Raw genomic sequence first — 11141 nt, 5'->3', positions numbered from 1 at the left:
AAAGGGAAAATATGCCAGGCTGGCACGAAACTTTAAGATAAGCATGTGAACAGTTTCTGTGGAAAAGTACAGCTTCAAGCAGAAATACACGTTTAATAGCACATTGGAAAAATACGAGCATCTAAACCGTGAGACCAGGCCACTAGGCCAAAGCCTCCTCTAAAGTAATGCTAAGCTAACGCATTTCAAACAAGCAAATCGTAGCACACGTTTATGATTATGTCGGATTAGTGCAATTCTAATACACCACGTTACATAAAGCACGCGTATAAATGTTGGCAAACTACTCTGAGGGCACATTTTGTCCCCGTACAATCTTTATTAGTTCGGTTAATGTCACACATGATTATTTCACACTACGTTTATGCGTTAATAAATCAAAACCTTAATTTTCTGCTTCATCAATCCCTCCTCTGATGACTACTTGTCATCACACAAATTAAGCCCACAAATTTTATTCCATTAAAATTCTGTCAGTTCTCTTTTCCTTTTAGTTCCCCTAGTTTGCGCTTTGTATTCTTCTGCCATTCTTTTCATAATTTTCTCCTCTTTTCTTCTTTCAATTCTTTCCATAATCATTATTATTCCCCTTTTTATTCCCCAAATTCCAAATACACAAATTATCACTATTAAAATTCCCTCTATTATTTTTAACAATATTCCATTCCAAATTCCCCCAATCCAATGTCCCACTGAAGCAAGTCCTTTTCCAACCTTCTCCCACACTCCTGGTTCTTTTAAGTTCCTTCAAATCTGCACTTTCTTTTGTTAGATTAGCAAGCATAGTTTTAATTTTCACACTATTGTCAGGTATATAGGTACAACAGTGTCTTGCACCAAGCATTTTGCAAACACCACCATCCTTTGCTAAAAGAATGTCTAAAGCAAGCCTATTTTGAAGAGTCATAGCTCTTTCCGCTGCAAGTTCAGCATCTATCAGGATTATAGCACCTGAAAACTTTGTCAACATGTTATCCACTATAGTAGACAACTTTCTTATTTTGATGGAATTCAGCACAACTCCCAATGAAGGAATCATGGCTCCAAATATATCACCTACCACAGCAGCTGCGGTCTCTCTTTTCTGGATACGATGGGATCCAGATGTCTTTTGAATCATCGATAGGTCATCCAGTTGATAAACCTTTGGGAACACTATACCCAAATAACATCTTCCCCACCATCCCTTTGGAAGACGATAATAGGCATTATACCCACAAATGTAATATACCCCTGGAATGACAGGGTCAAGTCCGTCCATCATGAATGTCCATTTGGCCTTAAAGATAAACGTGTGTTTACACTCACTCGCTCCTACAAAAATATTGTCATAATAAGATTCACCTCGATATATACAAAATTTCCCTACATGCCAAGCATCTAAAGCAATTTTCCCTTGTGTCTTTATTGCAGCAAAATCATAATTATCTACTGAAGTCCTCTTATGTAACTCCTTTTCTAATTTCGCCTTCATTTGAGCCCTTCTATCATCTGTGCGATCTAAAAAGCTTATTTCTACTGCAGAGAGCGAGCAGGTAAGATTTTCCCTATGAGCGTGAGCCGTTTCAAAAGGTTGCATTGGCTCGAAAAATTCCCTCATAATTTTTGCATCCCAATCTTTTGCAGTCTGGCTTAGCTGCGCTATTATAGGAACATAAGCAAAGGTAACATCATAATTTGAGTAAAAATACTGTATGTTAGTTTGACCATAAAACCTAGACATTACTATACTACATGTAATCCCGTATGTAAGAGGCATGTGGTGATATGTCACCCCTTCCTTCACTGATGTCGGTATCTGGGTACACACATAACAATCTTTCGCATCCATTGTCTCAACATATTCTGTTAGTAAGCGATAGAAAACATTATACGAAAGCTCTTTCCTATCATGCAAGAGTCTCTCATCCAGTGCTAGCCTCTTCAATGCGGTTAGTTCAGTGACAGTAACAGGAACAAAGGTAGAAGCCTCAATATTCTCATTCTCACCCTTTCCATGCATTCCAAGCACAATTGCCATTACTATTAGTACACATGTAATTACCAAGCCTATACACACATATTTACAATATTTCTTTCTATTGCTTTGCGTCATGATCTGTATAGAATCAGAGAGCTAGAAGCACTTATAAATGATACTTATTTAGCAATTCAGTTACAAAGCTGAGCGAGCGCAATGTTCACACCGTCTTCTTCAAGAGGCCAGTCACTTATCGGTTAGCAGCACTTGTCTCAATTCGGCAATAACTCAGTCTTTATCGGTTTAGCAAATGTCTCATCCGGTTTAGCAATGTCTCAGCTGGTTGTTTCTTTCACGTTAGATTGTAGCAAGCAATATCATTTATCACCCCTTCAATCAACACTGTCCATAAAACTTTTCTTTTCTATTGGTATCTCTTCCTCTTCTTCGTTCTCGATGCTTAGAGATACAAACTCGTCAGTCCAATCGTCATTGACTGCATATGCCCATTCTGGACCGGAATACCTTCTGTTCGGTATCCTTTTCCTTTTCAATTTTGCTTCTCTTTTCGATTCTGCCTCGCTGGTACTTTCCTCTTTTGTCAAGTCTTTTTCTTCACTCGAGGTTGGTATCACGACAGACACTTCTTTTCTTTTCTCTTTTACTTTTGGTCTTTCTCCGTCGTTCAAACCTTCTCCGGACCTTTGTTTTACTGGTGATATACTTAATCTCCTCTTTGCACCATGTCCATTTGATGGACCTGCGACCTTTTCTGTAGAGGTTTGAACTTTTTCGTTCTGCTGAGCCTTGTCCCCTCCTTCAGGGGAATCGATCACGTTCTCCTTTTCTTTTTCTGTATCGTCTGTTTCTGGGAAAGCCCTCTTCTGATCAGGCTCTCCTGCTTTTTCACCTTTTTCGAGCCCTTCCTCACCGTTACTTTCGTCAGGCTCTGTATCACTTTCGGCTGCTTCAGGTTCTTTGTCACCTTCAGCTGCTTCAGGCTTTTTGCTACCCTCAGCTGCTTCAGGTTCTTTGTCACCTGTAGCTTCTTCGTCGCTGTCTGAACTTTCTCCTTGGTCTTCCCCAAGTGAGTCGGACTCTTCGTTCTCCAATAATATCTCTCTCTCTCCTGCTTCTGCCTGTCCGCTTTCAGTTCGGTTTTGTTCTGTCTCAGCACTCGGCACTGTTTTATCAGGCACTGGCAATTTCAGCGCTTCAACTTCCTCATCTGTGGGACACAACACCTTCTTTGTGTGACTGGCGTGAATCCAGTTGGGAACCCCCGCACACTTCACAGCGGTAGTTGTCGTCAGGATCACTTGGAAAGGGCCTTTCCAACGGGGTTCCAGACACGACTTTCTCATGTGCTTCTTTACCACGACCCAGTCACCTGCTTTCAGTGCGTGTCCTGGACCTTGGATCGGTGGCAAGGTGGTTGCTTCCACCTGGTGAGAGAAAGAGCGAACCACGTCAGCCAGACCTTTGCAGTAGTCTAACACCATATCATCTGTAATATTCAAAAGCGCGTTTGCGGGAACTGCAGGAAGTCTCATAGCCCTGCCCATGAGAATTTCGTGCGGAGACAATCCAGTTTTTCTATCAGGGGTGTTTCTCATTGACATTAGCACTAAGGGCAATGCATCAGGCCATTTCAAATTTGTCGATGCACATATTTTCGCCATTCTTGATTTCAGTGTACCATTCATCTGCTCCACCAGTCCTGATGCTTCAGGGCGATAGCTACAATGCAGTTTCTGCTCAATGTTCAGCGCTTCGCAAAGTAACTTTATCACCTCGTTGTTGAAGTGACTTCCCCTATCTGATTCTAAAGAGATCGGGAATCCGAAACGTGTAACAACTCTCTCAATAATAGCTTGGCAACTGTAAGGCTGTCATTTCTACGTGTGGGGTATGCCTCAATCCAGTGACTAAAAATGCACACAATCACCAACACATATTTCAGACCTCCATGCACAGGCATCTCAATGAAGTCCATCTGCATACGACTAAAAGGCCCGCTTGCCCTCCCAATGTGACTCGCGTTCACAACTGTTCCCTTTCCTGGGTTCATCTGCTGGCAAGTGACACATCGATGGCAAACTGCTTCTGCAGCTTGACGAAATCTGGGGTTAAACCAATCAGTTTTGAACAATCTTATCATGGCATCTCTCCCTAGGTGAGCTTGCCCATGATAGAACCGCGCAAGCTGTGATAGGAGACTGTTTGGCAAAACAAATTTTCCCTCATGTGAAACCCATAACTCGTCTTGTCTCTTTATACATTGTGATTTAATCCAGGAATCTCTTTCATCCTCTCTGACATTATTCTGTAGTGCTTTTAGTTCCTCTATTGTATCTACGACCTTCAAGGCAAATGCTTCAGCTGGTTCGAGTTCTGGCTCACTTATTGAGTTCCATTCATCTCTCAGTAATATACAGTTCAAGGCACAAAATCTTGCGACTTGATCCGCATATGCATTTCCCAGAGAAACATAGTCCTGTCCTTTCGTGTGAGCACTGCACTTTACCACTGCAACTTCGGCTGGCACTTGAATAGCGTGTAACAATTCCCTTATTCTCTCCCCGTTCTTCACTGGGGATCCTGAAGAAGTCAGGAACCCTCTCTGTGACCATAGTTGTCCAAAGTCGTGCACAATCCCAAACCCATATTGGCTATCAGTGTAAATGGTGACTTTCATCAATGCAGACAGTTGACATGCTCTGGTGAGGGCTACAAGTTCTGCTACTTGTGCAGAATAGACTCCTTGGAGCCATCCCGCTTCCAAGACCCCTGTTACAGTGCATACAGCGTATCCTGCTTTCAAAATCCCCATCCCGTCTCTTAGACATGAACCATCAACAAAAAGAATTTGGTCATTTTCATCAAGCTTCGTATCCTTAATGTCCAGTCGGGGTTTTGTGCAAAATTCAGTCACCTGAAGGCAGTCATGCTCGACGTCTTCAGCGTTCTCAATTTCGACATTTTCTCCAGGAAGCAAGGTTGCTGGATTCAACGTAGTGCACCTTTTCAGTTGCACATTCGGTGAGCCCAGAATAATCGTTTCATACCTTGTGAGTCTTGCTCCGGTCATGTGTTGCGTTCGGGAGCGGGTCAAAAGTATCTCAACTGAGTGTGGGACCATGACTGTTACTGGGTGTCCCATCACTATTCCTTCACTCTGAGTGAGGCTGATACCAACTGCTGCTACGGCGCGCAAACACCCTGGGAGTGCTGCTGCAACCGGATCCAAAGTAGCTGAAAAATACGCTACTGGTCTGTTTACGCCACCATGGGCTTGAGTCAAGACAGACAAAGAACATGCATCACGTTCATGACAAAACAATGTGAAAGGCTTTGTGTAATCAGGCATACCTAAAGCTGGAGCCCTACACATGCATTCTTTCAATTCAACAAAAGCATCCATCTCATCTCCTTTCAGCTCAATTTGATCCAAAGCATCCTTCTGGGTCAGTTTCAGTAAAGGCTTCGCTAGAGTCGAGAAGTTGGGAATCCACTGTCGACAGTAGCCCACCATTCCCAAGAACTTCCTCACCTCCTTTCTCGTATTGGGCGGACTCATCTGAAGTACACTTGTAATTCTTTCCTTCATTATTCTCCGTGACCCTTTCTCTATTTGGTGACCCAAGTATTTCACTTTCTTCTGACAGAACTGTAATTTGGAAGGAGACACCTTGTGTCCATTCCTTCCCAAATGGTTCAACAGAGCAATGGTATCGGCTGTGCAGCCACTTTCTGTCTTTGATGCAACCAGTAAGTCGTCAATGTACTGTACTAGGGTTGACTCGAATGGCAACTCTAACTCTTCCAAGTCTTTCTTTAGAACCTGATTGAATATCGACGGTGACTCAGAAAACCCTTGAGGAATTCGACACCAACTGTACACTCTGTCTAGGAATTTGAAACAAAAGAGAAATTGGCTGTCCTCATGAAGAGGCACAGAAAAGAATGCTTGTGACAAATCGATGACCGAGAACCATTCGGCATCGCAAGGAATTTGAAACATTATCACAGCTGGATTCGGTACTACTGGGCAGCATTTGACTATGATGTCATTTATTTTCCTCAAGTCTTGCACAAGTCGGACCTTTCCACTTGGCTTTATTAGTCCCATTATTGGTGAATTACATGGACTGCTTAACACTTCTTTCAGTACCCCCTGTTTTACAAATTCGTCAATGAGTTGGGCAACTTTCATGAGGGTATCTTGTGCCATGTGGTATTGTGGGTTCTGGGGAAAGATCGCATTGGGCTTTACCGTCACTTTCACCGGTTCCACTCCTTTCATCAATCCCACCTCTTTCCCTGTCATGTCCCACACCTCTTTTCCGACTGTTTCCCGTAATTCGGCTGGAATATCTTCTTCAGTTATCATCGGGAAAAGGCAAATCAGAGGATACTCTTCATCGACCGTTTCCATTTCATCCCCCTCTACACTATCCTCTTCTTCCCCATCACTGCTCGTCTGTATCGTTATTCCTTCGTTTGAACACATGATCGAACATCCCAATTTGCACAATAGGTCTCTCCCTAACAGTGCTATTGGGCTTGAGTCACATATCACAAACTGATGCACCCCTTGATAGTTACCGATGCTGACTGGTACCGGATCTGTTATTGGGTTCGTCAGGTGCCTGTTTGCTACTCCCACCACTTGAACTGTCCTCCCTGAGAGTGGCAAATTTGGTACTTCACTGCTCTTAACGGTTGAACGTGTGGCTCCCGTGTCCACCAAGAATGAAACACGATGACCCATTACTCTTCCCTCTACGTACGGACCCTTTTGATCAACTTCTAAGGATGCTGCAAGCACACAATCTCCTTCCTCTTCTGAGCTTTCACTCTCCCATACATTGTTTATTCCACTCTCACTGTGTAATGGGAACTGTTGTACGGTGCCATTTGTACTCATTACCTGACCCGAAACCTGTGGAGGAACCATCACTTGCTGCTGACTCATTGGTGCCAAAGGTATTTGCATTTGCTGATTAGGTACCATGGGTAACTGCTGTTGCATCGGCTGCATTTGCGTCATCTGCATACGAGGCATCTGCATCTGCTGCGGGTGCATAGGTTGTAATCCCTGCAATTGATTTATGGTCTGAAAATTTGGGTTTGGACTTCTCGCTTTCGGTCCCCTCATTGTCTGAAATGCATTGACATCATTGTTTTGCTGACCAACACCTACACCTGCACCTGCACCTTCCTGCACCACCATCGGGCACTCGCGTTTCCAATGACCTACAATTCCGCACACGTGACACGGCATCACCTTCTTCATTGCCTGCACACCCGTTACAACAGTGTTTAAATCCGGACCGTTATTCACAAAACCTCCTCTGCCTCTGCCTCTAGCCTGTGGCTGAAACGGCATGTTTCCCTGCAACTGCGGCTGCGGTACCTGCTGTTGGAACCCTTGCATCCCTTGCAAACCTTGCAGACCTGTCTGAGCTGCTTTAAGTTGCATCATCATCACCTTCTCTTTCAGCTTCTTCTGTTTCACCTCAATCTCGTCGCTACAATATTTCGCATAATTCAAGACTTCATCAATCGGTTTCGACTGCCAGCAAATCAAATGCGACTTTATCATCTGACTTATCTCTGGTCTCAACCCTTCCACAAATCTGAACACAAAATGAAGCATATCCTTCGCCTCGATTGTTTCCGTGCCACTGTAATTCTTGAACGCCTTCAACAACCTCTCATAGTAACTATGAATCGATTCTTTAGCCTCTTGGGCAGTTCGATCAATCTTCTGCCAATCCACATTTTTCGCGGCCACCTTCGTCTTCAAATGCTCAATCACCTTATAGTACAAACTCATCACCATAGGTGATGGTGCACCCGTCTCCCTGTCTCTCTCTGGTTCACTTGTCGGCCAACCTACAGCTCTTTTGCAATCCTCCCACAAATCTGCCGGAACCACGATCTCAAAGAGAGTGTTCAGGTCTTCCCAGAGACATTTTGCAAGCTTCACAAACCTATCAGTCTGTTGATACCATTCAATCGGCTTCTCTCTCAGTTTGGGAAAATCATCCGTAAATGACTGAATGTCGCTTCTGTGCCACGGTACATGTATTAATTTTCCACCTGCTGTCTCCCTCATTGGTAACATGGTTACTGTCTCGCTGCTTTGCGGTCTTTTCTCGTTGTGCTCTGTAGCACTGTCCCTCCTCTTATCCTTCCTCTTTACCCACCTGCTTTCCCACTTGTCTAAGCACCTCCACACTTGGGCGCTCTGCAACAATTCTCTAAGGTGTGCCTTCATACCTGCTGACCTCATGTGTTCAAAATCTGTGGTCCCAAAATCCAACCTATAGCTCCTGCTCAAGTGTTTCGTCTTGCCTATGTCAATCCCGTTTCTGTCCGCTACTTCCTGCAAACTTTTATGTACCTTGTTCACTTCTTTCGTGATCTTTGGACATAGATACCTCAGCTCCTCTTCCCTGTAGGACTCTAACCTATTCACACCCATATTCCCTTCCACCAATTCTTGTGCTTCCATGTTCAGCCTCATCCTATTCAAGTAATCTTCTCCTTTCCCACTGTCTGAACTTTGTGTGGAATTCAAGCTGTTGAACCACTGTGTCAGCTGTTGCGCATTTACCCCCATCAGTGTAGCATTCACATCGACTGCCATTGATGGTTGCGGCAACTTTTCAGTATTCGATGTTAAAGGTATTATCAGTGGGGGACTCGACCTCACCAGTGTAGACTGAGCACATATGGGACTAAACTCCATCAAGGATCCAGATCCATTTGGCTGAGCCGCTATAGGAGTTATCCCTGGAGTGTTCTCTATGCACCTCCTTTCTGTCCCCTTCTGCAGTATTGATCCCTGACCGCTCATACCTAAGTTAGGCTGACTGTACAGAGGTACCGGTGGACCTACAGTAATGGGTAGTGATATCGCGTCTGGGTTCTGTCCATTTCCCATGTTCTGAGGCATGTTCATTCCCATACTATGGGTCATCATTGCCGGCATGCCCATCTGACTCCCCGTCATCTGAGCATGTGCGTTTCCTCCCTGCATCTGCTTTTGAGGCATCATAAACTGAGTTGATCCAGCCTGTATCATTGCTGGGTTGTGACCATTCTGTACTCCCCTTACTGTTTGTTCTAGAACCATTCCTCCACTATTGTCACTGCTGTAGTACCCTGGCATCTGCGGTTGATAATTTTCTGCTGGTTTCATTATGGGCACATCTGGATATATTCTCCTAACCTGCGGTATCTACGGGGTGAACAGTAAACTCGGGTCCTTAGACCCCGATGACGCTCCTGAACTCTGGGTTTCACTGATCTGTACCGGTGCCGGAGGGGCAGAACTGGTACTTGGACCTTGTCCATTCTCCGCATAAGGTGGTGGACGGTCGTTCAGCAATTGCATTATTAACTCCTCATCCTCTAACTCCTCTTCTCTTCTCAACTTTTCCTCGTCCTCTCTATCCTTCGAACACTTCCTGTCTGTCTTACAGGTAGCTTTCTTACCTGTCTCCTCTTCTTCCTTAGTAATTGCGGGAAACAATTTTATCCCCTGCAATACATCTGACCTCCACACCTTCTGCGCATTATCCCACCTAGCATCCGCTAGTGTCTTTTCTACCTTCCTCATCCTTGTTTCAAACTTATTCTTCTGTTGCTGTCTAGCCATTAATTCCCAGATCACTAGAGCCTCAAACTGTGCTGGCCTTGGAGGCACCTTCATGTCATACATCGTGAATCTCAGATTCTCTAGGATCCTTATATTGAATGTCCCATGTATCGGGAACGCTACGCTCCCATGTTTCTCCGTCAGTTTGTGCCATTGCTTTAGCCAAAGACACGGAGCTACCCCTTTTTCCTCCATTACAATGTAAGCTGGTGTGCCCTCGGGCGGCGTCTCCTCTCCTACGCTCGCTTTGATGTAAGACTCCCCCTTCATCGCACTCCTAAATGCTTTAAGGAATTTCATTTTCTCGTCTTTTATTTCACAAAGTTTATAATCAATAGGTCACTTTTATTCCACAAAATTTGTAATCAATAGGTGACTTTAATTCCCGGAATACTCTTCGCTTGCCTTTCCCCTTCCAAACGAGCCCCACGGACTGCGTCCAATCCGTGCGCGACCCTTCTCTCCAACCAACCTATCCCAGCGCGGCTCCTAGTGACGTCGCACACACACACACTGCGGCTGACAAAGCCTCGCGGCTAGTCTTCCTTCACTCAGCTCCTCTCGTAACAACTTCTTGCATGTATCGCGAGCTACCAAAAACTAAAACAGATCTGTCGGTTTACTACAGGAAGGGTAACACAATCGCTTCAGGACCTTAGGGACCTTTCACTAGCCTCGGCCGCTATTCCGTCTTTCTCGGTCCCCACGTTCGCAAGCAAATCTGACCTGCAGACCTACTCTCAACTTGTCAATGATCTGTTCTAGTGCACTTAGAATCTTGTCAAAGCCCGAAGTCGAAGTTTCTTTCACTCCCTAACACACGTACCGACTCGTTGACCACGCCCGATCAACCTACTAAACCGCCCAGACCACAACATGGATCAACATACTCCGGAGTCTCTTGACCTCGCAGGGCCCGTCTCAACAACAACAACCACGTGGACCTTTTTATGCACAAAGCGCCACACGCACATGAAGTTCGACGACTTCCCTACTCTCACACCCGGAGCCGCACCTCCGCTATTTCTATGAAGTTCGACGACTTCTCTACTTCTACACTCGGAGTCGCACCTCCGCTATCCTTTAAAGAAAAAAAATCCCTCGCACCCTTTTCACACACCCTGCGGCAATAAGCTGTGCAAGCGCAAAACCCTAACATCACTCATGCCATCACTAGTACCGCCAACGCTGTTTCCACACCTCCGTTCTCTCCATTCGCAAGCTCCGAGATCCCGGGAAAGTCGCGGTGGACCTAGCCCATCATCATTCTGTCAATCAGTTTTATCCAAAAATCTAATTCAACTTCTCTTTGAGGCCTCAAAATGCGTAACCGTTAATTCAACACCATGTACTCTAATAGTACAGGGTCCCAAAAGACGTAACCGTCCTCTGCTACCATCTACTGATAGAGCGAACCGTAGTAACAATTTACCTGTGTTCGGACGCTCTTTAGGCCGATGAATCTTTTGACTAAGTGGGAACTCTCTGTACTCTTAATCGATCAATTTC

At 44.8% G+C, this 11141-nt stretch overlaps 1 protein-coding gene across 1 annotated transcript in view; it reads right to left on the bottom strand.

The window, feature by feature from the left end:
- Positions 1 to 2349: 2349 nt before the first annotated feature.
- Positions 2350 to 11141, bottom strand: part of LOC138299542 (processed variable antigen-like) — a 148649-nt gene continuing 139857 nt past the window's right edge. Inside the window, exon 2 of the mRNA XM_069237851.1 lies at positions 2350 to 3405. Coding sequence (XP_069093952.1) covers positions 2353 to 3324 — 972 coding nt within the window. The 5' untranslated portion in view covers positions 3325 to 3405 and the 3' untranslated portion in view covers positions 2350 to 2352. The remainder of the gene's footprint in view (positions 3406 to 11141) is intronic.

Source organism: Pleurodeles waltl, chromosome 1_2, assembly GCF_031143425.1.
Source record: "Pleurodeles waltl isolate 20211129_DDA chromosome 1_2, aPleWal1.hap1.20221129, whole genome shotgun sequence".
Taxonomy (NCBI): Eukaryota; Metazoa; Chordata; class Amphibia; order Caudata; family Salamandridae; genus Pleurodeles; species Pleurodeles waltl.
Note: the sequence above shows the minus strand (reverse complement) of the source record. Positions and strands in the feature narration are given on the sequence as shown.